The sequence below is a fragment of the Miniopterus schreibersii genome (assembly GCF_964146895.1).
Source record: "Miniopterus schreibersii genome assembly, chromosome: 2".
In the NCBI taxonomy this organism is placed as follows: Eukaryota; Metazoa; Chordata; class Mammalia; order Chiroptera; family Miniopteridae; genus Miniopterus; species Miniopterus schreibersii.
In genome coordinates, this window is record NC_138102.1 from 38,712,213 (window position 1) to 38,735,660 (window position 23,448).

At 38.6% G+C, this 23,448-nt stretch overlaps 1 protein-coding gene across 2 annotated transcripts in view; it reads left to right on the forward strand.

Annotated features, from left to right (window-relative positions):
- ABCC4 (ATP binding cassette subfamily C member 4 (PEL blood group)) overlaps window positions 1-21,303 on the forward strand; it is a 222,748-nt gene extending 201,445 nt beyond the window's left edge. For both annotated transcript variants that reach the window (XM_081130988.1, XM_081130989.1), the window contains exons 28-31: window positions 1,845-2,017; window positions 2,448-2,553; window positions 9,467-9,601; window positions 19,532-21,303. In XM_081130988.1, the coding sequence (XP_080987114.1) occupies window positions 1,845-2,017; window positions 2,448-2,553; window positions 9,467-9,601; window positions 19,532-19,639 (522 nt within the window). In that variant the 3' untranslated portion in view covers window positions 19,640-21,303. The remainder of the gene's footprint in view (window positions 1-1,844; window positions 2,018-2,447; window positions 2,554-9,466; window positions 9,602-19,531) is intronic.
- The last annotated feature ends 2,145 nt before the right edge of the window (window positions 21,304-23,448 follow it).

Genomic DNA, 23,448 nt, shown 5'->3' on the forward strand with positions numbered 1-23,448 from the left:
GCCCCTGTTTATTGGCCATCACTCATCAATCTGTTAGTTTCTTTCTTTTTTCTTTACCCTCATCCGAAGATATGTTTTCATTTATTTGAGAGAGAGCGGAAGAGAGAGAGAGAAAGAAAAACATTGATGTGAGAGAGAAACATTGATTGGGTTGCCTCCTGTATGCGCCCCAACGGGGGATCGAACCTGCAACCTAGGTATGTGTCCTGACTGGGAATCAAACCCACAACCTTTTTGGTGTACGGGACATCAACCAACCAAGCCACCTAGCCAGGGCTCAGTCTGTTAATTTTTTAAATTGAAGTGTATTATTTTAACTCTCAACTACAGCCTGTGTTTTGTTCTTGCTCTATAAAATTTCTCTAAAACAAATATTCATTGAACTGAGCCCTACCATCCTGTTATGTTTCAGGTTATCTTTGGTGAATAAGAGGGTGTTTTTTTAAATTTATAATTACAATTTTTTGAAGATAGATGAATTTAAACACCATCAATCCCCATAGTCTGGAGGAAATAGGATGTTATGTTGTGCCCTGGTTTTCATAAGTTTTCATTCACTGCAAAACATTCATGAGATTAAGGTAAGTGCACTTGACTAGTCTAGCAATATGTGATTAAATTTGGGGAAGAACCATCACCAGAATAGACTCCATATTTACTAATATATGAAGTTCAGTTTGCCAGTGTATGAATTTGTATTTTTTTAAACTTTAAAACCTTCCAGAAGAGCAAGGTACTGATAAAATTATGTCTTTAGCCCTGGCTGGTGTGGCTCAGTTGTTTGGGTGTCGTCCCATGCACTGAAAAGGTTGCTGGTTCGATTCTGGGTCAGGGCACATGCCTGGGTTTCCAGCTCAACCCCAGGTAGGGGGCATGCAGGAGTCAGCCAGTCCATGTTCTGCTCTCACATCAATTCTTCTCTTTCTCCCTCTCCCTTCCTCTATCTCTAAAAATCAATAAAAAATCTTTAGAAATATATATATATATATATATATATATATATATATATATATCTTTAGAGAGCCATACTTCCTGACATAATTGGTTTTAAATTTTCCGTTTAATGTACTAACTCTTGCAAAATGTATTTTGGGAAATTTGACTCAACCATAAAGGCCTTTTAACTTTTCTGTTTAGATTACATTGGGAGAAATACCTTTATTTTTTGAGAGACTTTCTTAACTAATCCGTGGGCTGGGTTTCTGGTGGATGTCTTGTCGGGATGGGGACACTAAGATGATTTCTTTTCACCAACTTTATTGCGGTGTGGTTTACATACCAGAAAATTACCCCCATGTAAGTGTGATTCAGTGATTTTGGTAAATTTCTAGTTATACAATCACAACAGTCCAGTTTTAGAGCATTTCTCTTGCTCCCAGAAGTTCCCTTGTGTTTACTTACAGTTACCCCTCCAGTCTCTAGGCAATTCCTATTCTACTTTTTGTCTCTATAAATTCCTGAGGTTAAATTTTAACTAAAAAATTAAGAAGGAACATTTAAAATTTTTTTAAATCTTACTTTAGGAATAATTTTATTTATCATACTATAGATGTCTAAAAGAAATTGACAGGACATGAACAGACTGTGCTTACTGATGGCAACCAAGAAGAATCTTGACTTCCATTAAATTTGTGCCCTTAAGTCAGAATACTTCTGTCCCGAGTTGACTCAACCATCTTTCTCAGTGAACACTAATTGGAGATAACTGTCCCTGTCACATGGCCATACATACAAGATAAGATATGGAAGAAGTCCCAAGAATTTCAAAGCTCTGATATCTAGGGGGCTTCTACTTCAATAGTAGTTTGTTTAGGAAAGCACCATTCTTCTTTCTACATCCACAGGTACAACTTAAAGAAGCCATTGAAGACCTTCCTGGTAAAATGGATACCGAATTAGCAGAATCCGGATCGAACTTCAGTGTCGGACAGAGACAGTTGGTGTGCCTTGCCAGAGCCATTCTCAGGAAAAATCGGATATTGATCATTGACGAGGCAACAGCAAATGTGGATCTCAGGTACAGAGCTGAGATCCATGTAATCTGGAATCCAAATTTTAAATGTGGTAAAATGAGAAACATTTAATGATGGTGAGGAGTTTTTTTAAGTGTTCTCTTTGCCCCAAAGATATCTCTTGATAACATTAATTCTGGTGAGCAGAGGAAAAAACCAAAACATGTTATATGGTGTTAATGGTATTATTAAGCATCCTAAGAGAGATAGATTCCTAAATTCAACTCCTCATAGTTTAAAGCAATTTGGAGGGAAGAATATTTTCCATTTTTTAATGAAAAATGGCAAATTTCTAAATAGACTTTCTACTTAGACTTTAAAGAACAAGATCATGCTTAAAGTATTGATTTTTTAAAACATTATAAAAATGTCATGCGATCTTTTTAAGTCTTAAGTTTGTCTTCACTAAATTAAATTCAACTTCTTTGATTCCAGAACTGATGAGTTAATACAAAAAAAAATCCGTGAGAAATTTGCCCATTGCACTGTGCTAACCATTGCACACAGGTTGAACACCATTATTGACAGTGACAAGATTATGGTAAGATCCTCACCTGTGGAATTCTAGTTATTTGTATTTATGTTCATATTTCCAATTTACCCTTCCTTGTTAAGCTTGATAGAAATCTACAGTAAGTTCATTTTCTGTTAATTTTTCCTCTCATTCTTGACAGTAACTCGAATACTTTACACATTCAGAATATGCTATTAAATAACATGTCCATGAATTTAATATTTTCATACTAAAAGCTTATTTGAATTGTATTTTTATTTAAGATGGCCAACCATGAAAATATCCAAGATATGGCTTCATATTACTGAGTGATAGAATATAGTCATTTTCACTCTGTCACAGTTGTTTCAGCTTTTTGGATTCCCTTAATAAAAAATTTAGCCTTTCATTTAGACTGCCAGGCAGTTGCTGGATAAGGCTGAGAATTTCTCAGCTGTTGGGGCCTTCACAAGCTGTGCTGTCAGAGGGGAGTCTTTGAGAAGAAAGGGCCTAGTCAGAAAAACAAAATATTTCAACAGAAAGGATTTAATATAGGAAATTTGATACATGGAATAGGAAGGCTGGAAAAGTGAAAGAAAATACTGGGGTAATAATTTTAGGAAGTAGCTACCATGCCCTAGGACAGCTCTTCAGACTTAGGAACTCGAGGGAGAACCCCTAAAGAGTCAGTGCTCAGAACTCCAAGGAGGGGCCACTGCCCAGCAGCTGGTCATATTTATGGGGGAAGGATCACAATGAAGCTATTTCTTAATATGCTAATAAAAGATGAAGGCTGGAGCCAGGTCCTACTGTGTGTGTGTGTGGGCGGGGGGGGGGGTAGAGGGGCATGGTGGTGAGTCCCACTAGGAGATGTAAACTTGGCCACTTATTTGCACCTGGGTCAGAGCTGGTTTCTCTTGCTGACTCCTTTATAGGGAATGGCAAGATTAGAACTCAGGGGACTTGGGACATGCATTCCCTAGCTTCAGAGTTGAGGAATTGTTCTCTCTGCTCCATCCACCCCAGGTGTAAACCCTACTTTTTATTCTAGAGCCTCTGGTTACCAATTGGCTTTCAGTTCGGCAAAACACTATACATAATGTTCTTTCTCACACCTTTGATTTTTGAAGCAATTTGTTTTTTTTTTATTTCTTTAGAAATACCTATTTTCTTTCCAGGAAACAAGTGATTTGCCTGTTCTGTTATTTTGGAAGGTTTAAGAATATAAAGACAAGTCAATCAGCTGCAAAGCCTAATGCTTCAGAGGGCGGGTGGCCAGCCTGGGGAGTGGCTGGGGAAGTGACAGATGCTAATGAAGGGCATAACCAACAGTGTTGTCATCCCAAAGTCGTGTAATTGCAAGTGCTTAAGGTGTAATAATTACATTTGGTTGCACTGGTGAATACTTCCGCACAAAGACAGATGGATATGGTTTTGTTTACTGTGAGTAAATCAAACAAAAGGCCTTGTTGGGAAACAACTGCGACCTAATTAATAGCTTTGTTTATGTGTTGACTCTCCAAAGGGATTTACCCAGTTTTGGTTCATTAAATGTCATTAATGTGTTAGGCTTAGAATTCTATTTTACAAAGACATTCTCTCAATTTTAACTTTATTAAGCATGATGTAGTTGTAATGACAGCTAATTTAATCTTCCTCATTTGCTCAGTTGCCACAAAACAGTGGAGCAAGACAGACACATTAGAAATCCTCTTTCTCCTAAGACTCACCACTATCTCTGCATTAAAGACAACGTCTTCCCTGTAGGTTTTAGGATTAGCTGGCAGCTTGTGACCTGTTTTCAGCCAATAGCACAGCTCTTTCCTCACTCCAGTCTTTGTGACACCCTCGGATTCTCCCCAGTAGTGTGAGCAAGAGAAGCACATGAAAATCTGTAGCTGCTCTAACAATATTGTCTCCTGTGCTCAACGTTTTCACTGTCAGTAGTTGGAGAATTCTTTGGGAATGAATTCTGGAGAACCAAAACCAGGGCTCAGAAACTCAGATCCCGCCTCTTCTGTTTATAGGCCATCTTATGGTTTTAGAACCTTTACCCTTTCTTCCCAAACTCAAACCTCTCCTTAGTAGTTTTTTTCCCGGAGAAATCAAAACTAGAAACTGTTTAACATACCCACTTGGAAAAGCACAGAAACAGCTCAAAGCTTATTGGAGTGTTACTCATTTTATTTTTGATCTTTATGGAACTGAAAAAAAGGCTACATAGCCAAAATAAGGACATTTCAGTAGAGGAAAGCTCCTTCAAAAATAGGCCAAGAGATTTCATTAACAATTTCAGAGAGAAAAATAACTACTGTGAACACAGAAAGCACAATCTGGGAGGAAAAAAATACTTTCAAGGGGGAGGAGCTTTGGGGGAGCAGCTATGGAGGGCCCTGTGACCTAGTCTTCATCCCCCCAGGTGAGAAGAATGACTTCCATTTCAAGACCTAAGAAAGGATTTTGAGTAATTCACAGGCACCTATTTGAGAAAATCACGGGCACCTATTTTACCAATCAAGGGAATCAACTCACGAGGTGGATAACTGCTCCTGAGCCCCTTTGTCACCTGGCAGCCACAAAAGCAGGCATCTAAAACTCAGATATCCCCCACCCCCACTCTCCTTGGTGCTAAGTGGGATCTCCTTTATTGCTGGTCACCTGTGGAAAGCTGTTCCAGGCATCTCTTTCCCATCACCAGGCTTTTCCTCCACCCTGCACTGCCCCCCGCCTCTTCCCGCAGCCACCCCACTATCACTGAGGGCATCCTGCCAATTAAAATGGATTAAATTATTTTGCAATGGGTCCATTTAATTTTTATATCTAGGACAGCTACTTGAAATATTTGCAGATACACAGGCCTGATAAACACATCTTCATTGAGCTTATGTAACTGACTGACTCATCCACCATAATGTATTTTTCTTTAACCTGCTAGAGAGCGGCAAGCAGTTTGAGGTTGACGTTCCTGGAGAGATCTGGGACCAAGGGGTTGCTATCACACTGACTTGAATGTGTGGTTTAGTCTATAGTATAAGCTGGGTTACAGGAAAATGGAGACACAGTGGGAGATTTCAGGAGCCTGTTCTGATAGCTAAGAAGGATGTTAAAATAAAAATTCAAAGCTATACCTCTTTATCTGTATAAAAAGAAAATTGGGAGTTGCATTATGTTTACTTGTTCTAAAAGGCCTAGAATCTTTGATCCAACCAGTAAATGTAAAGGCTCAGGGGGTAAAATGCTCTTTCTGGCCTTGTGTCAGCCTGTTTCCCACGGCAGCTCCCCTAGCACCTGGCGTTAGTCTACGCAGCACTGCCTTCTCTTCTTTCTCTTTACCAATATTTGATATAAATGATAGCATTTCAGGCCTCCATCCTCAACCCTGATCTATCTCTCCCTCACTTTTCCTTTCCCTCTCGCCCATAGCCATCAGCCTGAGACATGTGGTCGTCCAGGTCTGTATCCCTGATCCTGTAATGCCTATATCCTGCTGCTTTAGACAGCTTCACTATTCCACCCTTGATCTCACCCTGTATTCTTGCCACACTACACCACTGGGCAGTCACTCAGCCAAGTCCTGAATTTAGTTTCCTTTACATTTAACTTTCAGCCAGCAAGTATTGGGTGCCTGTTACTTGTCATGTCCAGTGCCAGGGCCTGGAGATGCCACAGTGAACAAGGGAAGCCACATACCCCTGCCCTTAAGGAATTGACATGCTCACCTCCAGCCCTCTTGGCCAATGTTGTTCCCTGGAATGACCATTGTCCACCCCCCGCCCCCATTTCTGTACATTCAAGTCTGTCCATTCCGTCAGGTCCAGTTCGCTGCTCTTCTTGAAACTCTTCCTCAGGACCTCTGGCCAGAAATCATCTCTTCTGCTGCTGACCTTGTCGTGCTTTTTTTCTTGCATTATAGACACTTGAGGATTTTACTCTCTCTCTCCTTTCAGGGTAGGCCCCTAAAGCCAGGGGCTGTGACTCACATAGCTCTCTGCCCCCTCCATGGCAGCCTAGCATAGTAGCATGCATACAGTTAAGCGTGCAATAACCATTTGCCCAATAAAGACAAGAATTAATGAAGGTTTACTTAAATTTTCCTCAAATGTGTTTTGGCCATGTGTTACTTGCTCTTTATTAATCCTGATAGTTTAATAAAATTGGTTTTCTGTGAGTATATACCTGGCACACAGTAAATAATTTGAGTCCTGATTATAATAAAATTGCAGTGGAAAGTGCAGGGGAAATGCTTATGTTTATAGGCATATTTTCTTAAATTATAGAAAGTTAACATAAGATAGTATCCATGTGGAAAGATATATCAGAAAATTGAATGTTAAAATTCTCATCTCCCTCATTTTAGTTCTGATAATAAAATTAAATATTTTGCTTTTAATAATAAACTGTCTTTCTCTGGGTACTCACATGGCGAGGAAAGAATGCAGGTTCAGACCTAGATTCGAATCCCAGCTCTGCCATCCACTGATTCTGCAGCCTCGGCCAAGGACTTTAACTGAACTGCTCCTCAGCCTCCATCTCTGGCTATGAGCTTCTTGACAGACTATGTCTGGCTCATCTTTGACTCTCATTCCTAAAACAGTGCTGTGGTATCAGGTGCTTATTCAGTACTTACTGGATGGAAGGGAGGGAGGAAGGAAGGAAGAAAGGAAGGAAGAAATTTTGTGTTGTGTTTGTCTACTCTGTTTTGACAATTAACAGTGGTGACTAAAGCAGGTGGCACAGTGAATGCTCAGCCCTTATCATTACTTTCCTTTCCAAATTCAAAGGCCGCTGTTTTCATTATGGAGTGATTTTATTGATCTTAAGGCAGCTTATACTTGTGTTACATTGCATATATGTGCCACGGCATCTCATCTCTCAGATCTTGTGAATTCATCCATTTGGGGCTATATTAATGCTGTTCATGATCAGATACTATATTTTGTTTTGATTCCTATATTTTGTTTTATTTTTCATTTTAAAAGTGTTTCTCACAGAAGTTAAAATTTAACTTCTAATTATCAAGCTTATAACAAATTACCACAGTTCTGTCAGCCACCTCCCCCCAACTTGAGAACTCCCCTTATAAAATATAATACACATCCATTAAAGTGCTAATGCTCATAAAGCTCAAAATATTTTGACCAAAATGATCTCACTGTCATTTATATTGTTGATCCTGTTGCTTTTTGAGAGCATTCATTTTTCCTGGCTCTGCCTTTTTGGATACGCGGCAGTTCTGAGAATTCCTCATCTCAGTGGCATTCATGTGTTTTCAGACAATAAAATGGAAAGATTTGCTATTCACTCAAATTTGAATAAAGAGGATGTTGACAAGCACTAAATATTAGCATTGCTTCCATTAAAAATTATGTGACATCTTTGTAGCCAGAGAACTCCTTTTTCACCAGCTCTGAAGTAGTGATTCTTAAGTTTACTTGTTGCCTTTGCAGAATATAAAGTTTTTATTGTATGAAGTAATTTGATTCACTTATTTAACTTAGCCTTTAGCATGAGAGAGACATGTATTTTAAAATTGCATTTTTTTCCTTCATCAGGAGTGGTTATGCTCTATAAGGCTATGCTTAAGTAAATTATACATTCAGGGCATTAAATGTTCATGCCAAATTATAGGACATTTTAATTATTATGTGGATGTGACAGATTCAATTATTCTTGAACTCTTTTGAGAAAGCTGCCCTTAGCAGTGGTTCATGGTAGTAAACAAAAGATTAACAGGAAAATACCCTTTATAAGAGACCTAATAAATGTTTCCCATTAAATACCATGGGACAGAATTAACTGTAATACCTAGATGTGGAGAAACAACCTGTGTCCCGCTTAGATTTTCAGCATATTCTCTTAAGATAAATTTACTCTAAATATGACCTAAATGAAGAACTAAGTGCCACTTACAATCAGAACTGTTTTCCAAGGTACCTCATTTGGGCCAGTTGTTTCAGACTCTTCTTTCTCTTTCTGAAGCCATTAACCAAAGCCACTAATAAGTAGAAATGCAGAGTAAAGAGCCCCTTCCTCTCCCTTTCAGTTTCCCGTGGACATATTAATGAGCGATAAAATGGCTGGAAGGCAGGCAGCTGAAGGAGGGAAGAATCAGGGAAAGATCATTGTGAAAACAGATACTCAGGTCCTCGGCGGTTGAGATGGGGCTGCCCCCGTGTGCTATGCGGGCTGTGATGGTTGGAATTTGGAGCTCAGTTTCTTAATTGCTTCTTTAGTCTTATCCGAAGGGAAAATTGGATTTCTAGAGATTTCTTTTGTGCAGAGCAATTATGCTAAAGCTGCTTAGGTAGCAGCTCTTTCAGCCGGCCTTTCCCTCTCAGAATAATAAACCGCAACCAAAGCCAACTTCAAGGTGCACCTTAATCTCTGCAGCAAGGATTTTGTCCCCTCCTACCAGGTGACATATTCCAGGACCCTAAAGGAACTCCAGAAGTGTTTACTTCTGTTATAGATACTGCTCAATCAAATCAGCTCGGCAATTAATTTGTTGTCAGGTCACTGCTGTCTGATTTGTGTGACATTACCCTACTTTTTAGATAAACTGAATTTGATTTTCTTAAATCAAGAAACTTCCCAACTCTGAATATTATGTATAAGTAGCCCTCCGAGCTCAGAGTCTAAGAGCTAAAAGCACTAATGAAAACAACCCAAAATGCCCTTGGCAGAATATAAAATGCCACAGGACTGCTGAGTGTCCATAATCATAGTCTAAAACTCTTGTTTTCTTCCTTTCCTATAACATTATAATAATAAAAGGTCGGGTTAGGCCTTTGTCTGCCTAGTAAAACAGGGTAATCAAACCATTTAAGCACCCGCCAGGCCTACCACCCAAATAGATTCTCTCTATTCTCCCTCTCCTGCCTCTTTCCGAAATATTGTCTGAGTTATAATATGTTGCTGCAAAACATTGTGTGCTAATGGGTTTCTTTCTGCTGATGAACAGGTTTTGGATTCAGGAAGACTGAAAGAATATGATGAGCCCTATGTTTTGCTGCAAAATAAAGAGAGCCTATTTTACAAGATGGTGCAACAACTGGGCAAGGCAGAAGCTGCCGCCCTCACCGAAACAGCAAAACAGGTGAGCGCGCCACGAGGAGTGGTAATTAGAGTCCGTCTCAACCGTTCACTCCTCACAATCTGGCACCAAGGGGTATGGTAACAAGCACTCTGTGCCCTTTTCAATTATAAGCCTCCAGAGACAAAGCTTCGCGGCTCGGTCTTAACAACACGTCCCAGGTTGAAGTCAGGTCTGCGAAGCATCGGCAGGCGTGGTGGGGGTGGGTACGGGATGCGTGTGTGCTCACATGTGCAGGCGTGTGTGCCCGAGAGATTTCAGATTGGGCTTTTCACACATTTGGACTCTGGGCTCAGATCCTCATACAGCAGAGAATACTCACATTTTACAGATCCATTGCATTTCATTCTGACTGGTGCTTGGCACATTTGAGATGCAAATGCTTTCAAGGTACATCGGGAAATTTGAGAGATTGAAGGGGAAAGGGGGAATAGTGTTAATTGGGTCTAGAAAGATCTACCAGGGAAATGGTAGGCATGCTCCTGATGATCGACAGTGTAAACCAAAAAGATTGAGAAGAGCAGAGAGACTCAGGTTCTCTGTTGAGCAATTATGGTGACGAGCGAGGAGGATGAGGCTCTGAAGCTTGTGTGCGGGGCACTGATACAGGTCCTTTCATCCTTGTGCCCAGTGAAGGGTCTGGGACTTCGAGAGGGAGGGCAGGTTGCCCGGGGTCCCATAGCTGGCTGAATCATTGGCAGAGCTGGAGTTCAGCCCTAGGTCTAGGGATGACAGAGTCCGTGTTCGGAACTTTTCCCCAGTTCTCATGCTGTGTGTGAATGTAGGGAAGCTCCACTTGGAACACTAGTCTTTTTTATGCTGAAATTCACACAGTGTTTTCATTTACTACATACACTGTCTCCCAGTCAGAGCGTCCCTCATAGGACCTGATGGATCCTTTGGCATCCCCTGTGTACTGTAGTCACAAAAGCAGCCAGGAATCTGACAAACCCTTTTGTTCTTTGACATCAGGCATTTTACATCAAAGAGGTGTGTTCCCACCTACGTATCAAAGTCTCCATTGAAAAAATGTGCTATATATTATCAAGGTGTTGGTAATGAGAAAAACCATATAATTGTAGATCGGTCCAGATAATATTAGTTTAACACTCTCATCTTACAGATGAGGAAACTAAGGCCCCTTAGAAGGAAGGTGGTGCTGTATATATAACTAGTGTTACACTGGTTTGTAGCAAACACAGAATCATAAATCTGTTCTTTCAGTAAATATTTTAACTGAAGTGTAACATACATAGAGAAAAGCACATGGGTTATAGAATTAGGAATTTCATCATTCCTGGTCCAGTAATCTTGCCCCTAATTTGACAGTACTAATGGTAAATTACATTCGTATAGTTCTTTACAGTTTATTTTACATGGTTCTCACATACATGATTTCACTTAATTCTCGCAGTGGTTCTTTTTTATCCCACTTCATGGATAGGAGATTGGATCAAGGGCTCACTTAAGGTCACAGAGCTGGTCCATCAGTGGGGAGCAGCAGGGGAGTTGCTGGGTGCAGCCCTGGGTTCTGTGTACTGTGTCCAGTTTGAAAATGCTGTGCCTTGATTCATGTGTTCAAGGTGGGCCAGTCCCTCCAGCTCCCGTGGTGGCAGATTATCACTCTTAGATTTCAGTCCTACACTGGCTCAGGTCACCCCTATGGAAAGATGTAAGGAAATACATGCCTGATTCTCATCCCAGTTGAAGGTCTTCTTGACATTATTTCTTTATACATTTGGTCCTCTTGGGAGAACAAACTGACTGACTGTCAACTATTTAAATATGCAAGCATCAAATATCAGTGCATCATTCAAAAGTGTAACACCAGGAGGATCCGCTAAATCAGCAAGCTTTTCGCTCTAACAGATTAGAATTCAATCGTTTGAAAAGGAAACTCAACATCTGGGAGAAGTTACTTCCAAGTCACGTTTTCTTGACCACATAGTTGCTTTTCTGAAAATACTGGTGCGGGCAAGCTGAATCGCTCTCTAGTGGACCCTTTTAGATGACCGTGAAATTGTAGAGAAAGTACTTTTTAGAGAGATAAAGTTAAAGGGTACCTTAATATGCTAGGGCTACCATAACGAAGTACCACATAATAAGTCAATTGAACAACAAAATTTATTTCCTCATGGTTCTGGAGGCTGGAATTCTGAGCTCAAGGTGTCAGCAAGGTTGGTTCCCCCTAAGACCTCTTTGCTTGGCTTGAGAGACCACATCTCTCTGTGTCTTCACATGGTCTTCCCTCTCCGTATGTCTGTATCCTAATCTCCTCCTCTTATAAGGACACCACTCTTATTAGATTAGGGCCACCAATACGACCTCATTTTAACTTAATTGACCCCATCTCCAAATACAGTTACATTCTGAAGTATCGAAGGGTTAGGACTTCAGCGTGTAAAATTCAAGGGGACACAGTTCAGCCCATAACAGGATAAATGCCTATTGTTCATTCTCTTCCATGATGAAGCAGACCTATGGCTGAGGTTTGTGAAGTTCCTTTGTTCCCAGTATGTAACAGAGGTGCTATTTTATCTATTCATGACATCACCAGATACAACCCAAAAGTTACAAAATCCTAATGTCCTAGATTCTAGGAGCCTAGACCAGTTGGAATAGGTGAAAGAGGCACTTAGTAGTCAAATGGGCTTATATGTCACCCAAGGTCTCTGAGCCTCAGAGCCCTTACCTGTAGTGCAGACCAGCCCTTACCTGCCTCCCCTGTAGCCCTCACCTGCCCAGCTTCTTCACACTGTTATTACAAGGCTCAGATGAGAGAGGCCATGCTTAAGTGCTTTAAAGAATATAGAGTACTTCACGAATACAAAAGAATTCTACCTGTCGATGATAAAAGTTGGATCATTTTTAAAAGGTGGTGGATTGAACCCTTTCCTCTCAGTAATAACAAGAAGTTTCCAAAGTTCTTCTGAGTAGCTTTAGAGACTCTAAATAATTAAAATTTATTTTTAAAAATTAGTTTTTAACGAATAAGACATTTAATGCTACAGAATTCAAAATCTTTTCTTTTTAATTAGTTGTGTGGGTTTTTTTTAATTTAAAAAGAAAAAGTAAGTCACTCTACTACTCCTGTCATCACAGCTCTGCCCCCAGGATGGAGCCCAGGCACCATCGACTGTTCTGTTGATATAGTCTGCAACAACCAGAACTTGTTCATGTATGGACTTTCTGGCTTTTAAGTACAAATGATAGCTGTTCCTTATTTTTTTATTTAACATTATATCTCAGATTATAGCAATGCATATAGTTATCTTATTTGTTTCAATGGCTACACAGTATTTATGCTTTCTCCTTGCCTACTCCCCATTTTTCCTTCTACTTAACTGTTAGAGTTTTATGTTTTTCCCCCAAAGAAGGTGCACTCAGATTTACTTGTTTTTGTATTGTATTTTATAGTTTTGTCAGTTCTGCTTTTATCTTTATTAATTTCTTCCTTCTTTGGTTTATTGTTTACTTCTTGAATACACTTGTTTTCATTCTTTCTTGTTTATTAATATAAATATTCTACAGCTGTGAACTTTTCTTTGGCTATTGTTCTAGCTATATCTTACAGGTTCTGGTGTCTAGTGCTTTTGTCAGAGTTAAGTTTTTAGATCGAGATTCTGCAGTTTGGTTTTGATTTCCTCTTTGGCCCAAGAATTATTTGAGAATGAGGTCTTTAAAATTTTCTGGTGATAGGGGTTTTTATGTTTGTTTCCTATTTTACCATCAGTGTTGATTTTCATTGCCTTGTGATCAAAAAATGTTATCTGTACTGTTTCTATTTAGAATTAATACCTGTTGTATTCTAGTATATAAGCAATTTTTGTGACTATTGTTTGGGCATTTAAAACAATGGACTATTGTCTGCTTAGGGTTGAGAGTTTAATAACTTTTAATTAGACCTACTTCATTAATCGAATTATTTAGGTCTTCTCCTTATTTATTTATTTAAGTCCATTTGATATGACTTGGACTTAGAGAGGTGAATTGTAACAAGTTCCAATATAGTTCCTGTCACTTCTGTTTTGGTAATTTTGATGTTGTGATTTTCAGTCCACAGATCATGTCTTGGGTTTTCACTATGAATTCTATTCTCTACTATATTTTTTATTTTTCTATTAGTTTAAAGTGCTTTTCTATGATTCATTTAATGCTCTTGACCCTGAATCCAACCTGGTTTAGAACTAAAATTGAGTGCTCCGTTTTCATTTGCCAGGTATGTCTTTGATTGTTTTAATATCAAACTATAGATGTATCTTCTGTTAGTGACAGGTAGTTAGGCTCAGCTCTGAGAATTAATCTTAGCCTTTTTTTTAAACAGTTAAGTTTAGTCCATTTACATTTATTGAGATTATAGGTATGTTACACTTTCAGTTTTTAGTGTTGTGTGTTTTTTTAGCCTATTAATTTGTAGCTTGTAATTTTTTTCTCTCATTGCTTTATGTATGGTGGTTGTTTTTTCATTTCTTTTAGGAATACTTTATTTCATTATTTAACTCCCTTGATAAACAATGACAACATATCTTCCTTCTCTTTGTTTTACCACCAAATTTTAGTTGTTTAAAAAGTTTTCCTTCTACTGTTTACCTTCAAATCTTTAAAAAATACTTACACCTCTGTTATTTTACTTGTTTTAATACTTCCCTCATCTCTTAGTTAGCTAAACTTTGGGTTGTGATCCATAACTGGGACTGAAATCAATTTAGTCAGTCATGACCAGGGTGTTTTAAGAAATGAAATAGAAAAGAATGGAATGGAAGAAAAATAACAATATATCTTTTATAGTAATAGTAAATATTTCATGGAACTCCTTTCAGTATAGATAAATGCAGATGTAGATAGTGAATCTGTACTGAATCTCATTGTAGAGTGAAATGTAGTTAGTATTGTAGGTGGCAGTAAAACGAAAAGGTTGAAAAACAATGTCTTATATCATCTTAAAGGGGGATTCGTTGGCTTTAGAATTCTTGACTTAACATATGCCGGCTAGATTTCTAATTAAAATTCTCCGGTTATAGAATTTTGGAGTCATCTTTGCTCTAACATCTTCTAGCATTGTTTATTCATATAGAGAGGTCTGTGGCCAAGTTAGACATAATTTGGTCTTTCCTGGATGTCCAGAGAGTTTTTTTCTCTTTATTTTTAAGGTAATTAGTTTCTTCTAAGATATCATGTGCGCTTTTGGTCTCTAGATTCAAGTCTTCTTTTATTTCTGGAAGTTTACTTGAATTATATCTTTGAAATTTTTATTTGATTAGATTCTCTGCCCCCCTTATTTTATTTATTTTTTATTCCATCACCATTTACACCCCCTATACCATCTTCCACCTCCATCCACCCTCCTCTCCCACCACAGTCACCACCTTCTTGGCCATGTCCATGAGTTCTTTCTCTGTTTTTTTTGCTCAGTCTCTCCAACACCTCCCCCCACACACCAGCGTTGTCTGCCTGCTCTCTATGAATCTGTCTCTATTTTGCTTGTTGGTTCAGTTATTCTGTATCATATATTTGTTGTCTGTCCTTTGCCTGTTTTATAAAGCTATTTTCTCCTTGATCCTTTATTAATTTCCAGTTATTTTGCTTGCTTTCTCAATCCTGTCCTCCATGTCTCACCCTGTTTTTTTTCTAGCAGTGGCTAATCTGCTTTGTGCTGCCTTCAGTAGAATTTTCATTTTTTTGATGTTTCCATTTTTCTCTTGCAGTTCACCTTTGGCCTTTCTCAACTCATATTTCATTATCTTCCATTGCTGTGCCATGTTTTCTTGTACTGTCCAATCCCTATTGTCCACAGGTTGATTATTCCACTACATTTTCTTTGAATGTATTGCATTATATTTTTCATAATTTTTACGTGTTCAGTATTTACTTACCCGTCATGTGCTTATCTTGTTTTTATTCCTCACTTTCTCTTTGTGTATTTTACAGATCTTGTACTACTTCTTTTCTGTTGTTTTTATTAAAGGTCTTATTACTGACCTTTGAATTAAGTGAGTTTTTCCTAGACCATATAATTGCAGGATAGTTGTGGCTAGGGCATTATTTCAGACTAAAGAGAATTCTCTCTGCTTAACATGGAAGCTTCGTGTAATTCAGAAAAAGAATGTGTGTATATGCGTTTATGTGAGAGAAAAATTGAGAATGTTTGTTCATTTAGCCTGCACTCCTCCCTAGCTGCAGAGATGGGCAGTTACAATGCTACTTGCGTTCTAGAATCTCTCTTCTCCTCGGACCTTACCAATATGCATGCTTCAGAGAAAGATGGTGATTCTATATGATCCTTTGTTGACACACCTTAGAATTTGTCAGTTAGTTAAAGAACTGTGCTCTCCCATGATTGCTGAGATCTGTTCCCTCTCTGTCTTATCACAGCCCCATTAGATTCAGTTGCATATGGCAGCTCTTCTGAGTATTTTGCCATTTGGGATTTCAGGTGACTCCTGATTTCATCAAAGGTGGGCTTAAAAAAAAAAAATCTCAAAATATCCTTGTTGTTTAGGGTGATTTCTGAGACGATAAAGGGAGAGAAAATCCATTTCCATTATCTTAAAAGGAGAAGTCCTCTTCAGCTCCCCAGTACTCTTTAACTTTGGCAGTATGCATGCCAACATGTACACCAAAGTTAGACCTGCTTTTTTTTTTTTTTAATATATCTTTATTGATTTCAGAGAGAGGAAAGGAGAGGGAGAGAGAGAGATAGAAACATCAATGATGAGAGAGTCATTGATCTGGGGATTGAGCCTGCAACCCAGGCATGTGCCCTGACCGGGAATCAAACCCCGATCTCCTGGATCCTAGGTTGACGCTCAACCACTGAGCCATTCCCGTCTGGGCTAGACCTGCTTTAAAGATTAGTTTGAGAGTTACTGGCATTGAACTTGGGCCATATAGTTCAGGGAGAATGAACTGACAGAGCCTTGAGCCGAATTCAACAATGAATAATGCCTTATAAATACAGTGTAAAAAAATGCTCACCATTATCCATGCAGGGGAGCTTTTTTTTGTTCCCCCCTTTTTAATCCTAACCCAAGGACATGTCCATGGATAAGATCAAGAGGAAAGGACAGAGAAAGGGGGAGAGAAACATTGATTGGTTGCCTCTCATACACTCCCCAACTGGAATCCCCCGAACCTGCAACCTCTCGGTGTATAGGATTTGACACTCCAGCAAACTGAGCCACCTGGCCGGGATCGTGCAGGGTAGCTTTTATTGCCTTGTTGCACTTAATAAGATCTAATTCATGATGGTGGCTTTATTGACAATTTGGAGTTTAAACAATATAGTTTCAATCTATATTAGAGAAATTATGATGAACTAAACCCAAGAGAAGGAGAGGAAGAGGGACAAGAAACCAACACTCACTGGTCACTGGTATTACATTCTTCTTGCCCTGAACTTGAATTTTTATGGTTTTGTCTCCTTTAATCTTCACAAACCATTCTGAGTTGGCATTATCCTTTTGACAAATGGAGAAAATTAAGGCAGATGAGCCTAAGTAACTGTTCAAAGTCACCAGTTAGTACTCCAGCCTCCATAATTTTTAAACTACCTTTCTGCCTCTCTAGTTACCACATTCATGAGATTAAAGGTGTCTCCACACAACTGTGGTGTTCTGTAAAGATAATATCAAAAGATCCACAAAAGGGCCTCCCAGATGTTTTGTTTTCTTCATTCAAGCTGGGTGATGCTGCTACTTTCCATGGACTAAGGGGCCACTTCTCTGAGCAGCATCATAACCACACCCAACACTTAACTCGGTGTGTTTTCAACCTGTAGTTTGTAACCATTAATTAGTTCCTCTGAGGTAAGTCATTGTCTCATTTCACAGAGGAGGCAGCCAGTATGGAGAGAGGTTAAGTGATTTTTCCAGTATCAGCAGTGAGTCCCAGAACAGAGAGCAGAGATTGGCCCTCTCCATAGGCTTAGCCTATACACGAGTACCCTGCTAACCAAGTGTTCAGTCATCTCAACCCCTTCATAACCCGCACTGTGAAAAAGATGCTTTCTTACACCTCCGCTGTTAGGCAGAGTGTGTTATGAAACTTGGCAACAGATGAGAAAAAGAAAGGTCAAATCAAGGATTTTATACACAGGAAGCACATTTTCAGTATTCAGTGTCAAGTATTTCAGATCATGAAGCTAAGACCATTTTAGTGAAAAGTTGCTGCTAATAACATTTTTTTAAGTCAGTCTTTTCTTAAATTATTTATTTAAAGTGGGGGGAGAAACATTGATTTGTTGTTCACTTCTTTATGAACAACATTAATTGGTTGACTCTTGTATGTGCCCTGACCAGGGATCAAACTGCAGCCGTGGGATATTGGGGCGATGTTCTAACCAACTGAGCTACCCGGCCAGGGCAAGAATAACATATTCTTATTTAAAAAGTTACATTAAGAGGTTATGGGGAAAGGAACTGGCTTATTTTGGGAAGACTATCAAGCAGTAGGACATGAAACGAATTTCCATTTGTTCTTTTGGCTGTCTTTAATTTCACCAAGAAATAGGTTTTTTGGAGTTCATAAAATATAACCGCACAAAATATGGCTCATTATAAAATGGAGGAGGGAGATGATATAAATTAGCCCCCAAAAACCAGGCCTTATTTTTAAATACTTGCATTGCAATGGAAATAGCCTCAGATTTCACCCAGTGCGGTCTAAGCATTATTGAAGGATTTCTTATTTTTCTCCTTAAGTGACAATATATAGTACTTCATATGCAGCGATGTTTTTGGAATAGCAAGTATGTAAGCAACAAGAGGGAAAAGTACATGTAATATGAAGGTGGCTGTCTCAGCACTTTTCATTTTTGTATGTGAAGTCCATTACCTCCTGTGATAACTTTGTTGACAGTACCCACAAATATATTTAGAGCTGAGTTTTATAAAATAGATCAGGAATCATATGACTAACAGACCTGGCTCATGACACGTGTCAGCCTCAGATAGATGGCACATTTTCTGTTTTAAAGACTCAAACAAAACTTTTCACATTCGTCTTTGGAAAAAAAAAAAAATTACATTTGAAGTCCTTTTTCACCCAAACACATTTTGAGATAAGAGCTCACAAGTCTTGACATTATTTCATTTTGTTATGCGCATCTGTCAAGGAACCGAGATACGATACAGCCACTAAAAACTGGTGATTGCGGAACAGAGAGACTTGACAGCATTTCATTTCCTTTATGTTCTGATTATACATTTATCAGAAAGCCTGTATCTCTCCTAGTTCAGCCAGAAATTGGTAGGATTCAAGAACTCAAAGGCTTGGCAAAGAACTGTCCTATTATTTGGTATCATCTTACGTTTTAGAGAAGTTGCTTGGTTGAGTCATTGTTAAAGCTTTTGCTTCTCTTTTCATTATCGTGGCTCCCTATCCACAGATCACATTTCTATGGGCCCTATAACTGCCTTGCCGCACAAATTAAATGCCGGTATATTTCTTACATATACGCCAGCGTCTCAATACTTGTCAATCAGAGCTTATAAAATATAGGGATTACAGCCCGATATTAACATCCAAATCTTTTGTGCTCATTTTATGTGTGAAAATGAGAAACGCTCATGCAGACGCTCAATTTCCCAGCTGCTTTGTCACCCTGTTTTTAATTTATCTCCAGGTTTTGAGTCAGTAAAATGATTTTGCTTATCAGTTTAATGTAGTGATAAAACATATCTGTGAATCGGAATGATCATAACTAAAGTGGATCTACAGGTTGTTTGGCATCCAGCCCAGCCCCATGGAGGGCTTTAATGGGGCGACTATGTAGAATAAATACACCCCTGTATTTTTTTAAATTGTGCCTCTACGAGTGATATGATTTGCTTCACGTGAAGAAGTGGACATAGAGATGCATTGCTATAGAGAGGACTTCAAAACTTGAAACATGTTCTTTTTATGCCTGTCTTTTTTCTTTATTTTTTATTACAGGTGTACTTCAAAAGGAATTACCCAGATATTACTCAGAACGGCCACGTGGTTGTGAACGCTTCCAACGGCCAGCCCTCCACCTTCACTATTTTTGAGACAGCACTGTGATTCTAGCACGATGTCAAGCCTGCTCTGAAGGCGATTCTCTGATAGTTTTGCACTGTCTGAACTACACTTTTTTTTTTTTTACACTAGCGGCAAATATTTACACGTACAAGATGTTTGTTTATTTGGATTTTTCCTCCAACTTCACCCAGTGATTCCAAGCTCTAACAAAATTACTTATTATTTTTATTTATATTTATATGTTATAGTGTGTGTGTTTTCTTATTCAAATCAGAAGTGCAGGCCACCAAAAAAACTGTCTACCAGGTTTTGTGCCTTAAGAGACTCAGAGCCAAAGCTCATTTTGTGTCAAGTGTGAGACAAAGTTTTAAGAGATTTTTTTTTTTACCACCCCCCAAACTACATATGACTTTGCAGTTCTATCAGGGATTCTATTTACTTGAAAACTGTGTGAAGTTGCCATTTTGTCTTACCACTTTCTTTAACATTACCTAGGATCCGTTTACCCCCCGCAGGCCTCGGGCTAAAATAGTACAGTTAATACTAATAGGAAAAACAAAAAATATACTTCGGTGTAAGTGGCATTATAGTAGGGAGAGTCTACCCCCCGCAAAACAGTATAGTTAAAATATAGAAAGACAGTATTCAATTATATGTTCTAAAGGAAGATAAAATAATGCTTTCTCAATATAGGAGCCCTGATAGGTGATTCAATAAGGAAGGACACGGTGTGATCATTGATCATATTTTAAATTTGCATGACGTTGACATGGTAACTGTTGCAGTTTTAGACCCAGCGTGGCGGTGATATTTTCAAAAAAGGCCAAACCGCTACAGGAATTCCTGAATATGTAGTAGTACTCTATTGGGGTTTCTGGTTTACTGCCGGCTAACCTTCGGTTGACTAGAAACCTTTTGGGTTACCCTTTATTGAAATTCCTTCTAAATTGCATAGGCTCTCCCGAGTTGGTATGAAAAACGAAAATCATTGCAAACATTGACTGTAATTATACAGTATATTCTCAGGATGCATCCCAAAGGGTCACTTTTATGGGCCTACCCAGGTTAGTTTACTTTGGACAACTAAGAGCAGTTTCTTTAGGTCTTTCTGATTAGTAAGTCAACAAACCACAGTACTTCCTAGGGCCTGCAGTACTTTCTTTGAACTTTGGGTCTTTAGTTTTTCTTCATGGTGATGGCGATGGTATGTTGTTCCAGTTACTAAAGGTTTTAAGCAGACTCTCATGACCTCTCAGAACAAGGTATAACCACCTTCAAGTTGCATATATTAACATATATGCCATCATATAGCAGGTTTTTGGACTCTTCAACAGAAACAGATGTTTTATAGACTCAAGCCTTAAAAACATACAAACACAGCAGACTACCAAAATACAAAATACATCGAGTGCTGTAGCTGTTGAACATTTTATATCTAGAAATAATATGGTTAATGTTTAGTCCAGTAAACCAGTAAGTTGTTTAATAGTCGAGGTTAGTATCAGGAGACTGAAATGACAACAATGGTAATAATGAGGTTTGTTAAAACAGTGGAATTATTTGAAATGTGTGTGCGTTTATTTTGTCTTTAGAGGTTAAGCGTGGTTAAAAAAATGTTTCTACTTTATTTCTGTTTTACTGTCATCGTAGGGTTTTTAATGAAACAAAATTCAACTGAAATAAATGACAGTTTCCATTTCCATTTAGAGGTCTGTATTTTTGTTCTTAGATTACTGACTCATGTCCTTGCTGTTGAAAGCCAATGTGTTTTCCTGAGATCAAAAACTATCTTCCATTACTGACTGGTTCTCTTCATGATTTGGGTGTACCAAATATCCTAAGCGGGTAGATTGGTTTCAGACAGGTTGAAATAGTTGTTATTGAAGCAAACCCAGTTGCACCACTTCCAGGAAAAGGCAAAAGTATTAGCTTATTATGCCTTATGCTTGAACAAGTATTCAATTGTTGAGGTTTTTATTTTTTGAAAGGTGACTTTGCCCTAGACTAACAAGAAAAATCTGTTGCTGCTACATGTACAACACTGGGCATCTATAATAATGTCAACAATAAAAATAAAATATAATTTTAAAAAATAATTAAAAAAATAAAACACTGTAGAACATTGGTTCTCACGTGTAGTCGCTGGCCCAGCAGCATTAGCATCACCTGGGAACTCGTTAGAAGTGCAAATTCGTGTTTCTCGCTCCATGTCTGCTGAGTTAGAAGCTCTGGTGGTGGGGACCAGTATTCTGTGTCTTAACAAACCCAAACGGGTGATTCTGAGGCAGTCTAAAATCTGAGAACCAGTACTTAGAACCTAAAGAACTCTGAAAACTCATTAAGAAAAACACAAAATGGACACAGAAACTTGAATAGGCACTTCACAAAAGAGAATATCCAAATGGCCAGTGCCTGGGAAAGTGCTTGCTCTTGGTAGTTACTGGGAAAATGCAAATTGAAGCCACAATGAGATACCACTGAACACCCTCTAGAATGGCTAAAATTAGAAAGGCTGAGAATAACGATTGAGGGCCAGTGGAGCAGAGGGAACTCTCCTGTACTACTGTGTGTATAAAAAAATGTATTTTGAAAACACAGTTTAAACAGTTGGACAGCATTTACTCAAGCTGCACACCTTGTGATCCACTAATTTTACTCCAAATATATACAAGAGATAGGCTCAAGGATGTTCCTAGAAACATAATTCCTAACTAATAGCCCCAAATTGTAAATAATCCAAATGCTCATCAACAATGGAAGGAAAATAAACTGTGATGTAACACAAACTCCACAGCAATGGCAGCGATTAATTACATCAACAACACAAGTGAATCTCACAAACTTAAGTCTGACCCAAAAGAATTATTTATGGTTCCATTTATACAAAGTTCAAACATAGTCACAACTAAACTGTACAGTTCAAAGTGAGAGTAGTTCTTCACCTTGGGGAGGTGGAAGGTGTTGGCAATCGAGTGAAATAAAAGTGAATTTTTGAGGTGCTTAAAGTTTTCTTTTTGGTGGGCTGAATGGTAGTTAGAACCGTATTGGGCTCTTGGTTTATCTCCTGTAGTTTTCCTTTGCATGTTATACTTCACAACTGAGTTAACTAAAAACAGAGTTCTCAGTCTGTTTTTCTTTTAGAATCTTACTCAAATTCATTAGCTTAAACATTTAAAATTGACTAAACTGCATCTGGGAAATGATTTCTGCTTAAAATATGAGTCTTTTTAAGGGTGTCTTGTAGTTCATAGCAAATGGTTCCCTTTGAAGCTCAGGATCTCTACTTTCTCTAACCAATTAATAAAATAAATTGCACTTCCTCTATCCAATTCCAGGATAAGTACAAAAACAAGGAACTCTAAGGATTTTCCTGAGTTCTATTTTTTTAAACTACTTTATTGAGGTATGATTAACATACAAAAATCTGTACATAGTTAATGTATACAACTTGATGAATTTAGAGGTAAGTATACACCATGAAACCACCACAATCTGTGCAATAAACTTATCCATCACCTCCAAAAGTATCCTTCTGCACTCTTTTATAATTTCCATTAGTATGAATGAGATACAAACAAAAGCCAATCTAATACTAAATGCTTTTGATCACACCGTAAATGGTTAGGTCTTAACTTGTGAAGAAATAGCTTAAAGCAACTCAATGAGGCTGTTAGAATTACTAAGGCCCGGCCGGGCGTGACTCAGCCGGTGAGCATCGACCTAGGATCCAGGTGATCGGGGTTCGATAGCCGGTGAGCATCGACCTAGGATCCAGGTGATCGGGGTTCGATTCCCGGTCAGGGCACATGCCCGGGTTGCGGGCTGGATCCCCAGTGGGGGGCATGCAGGGG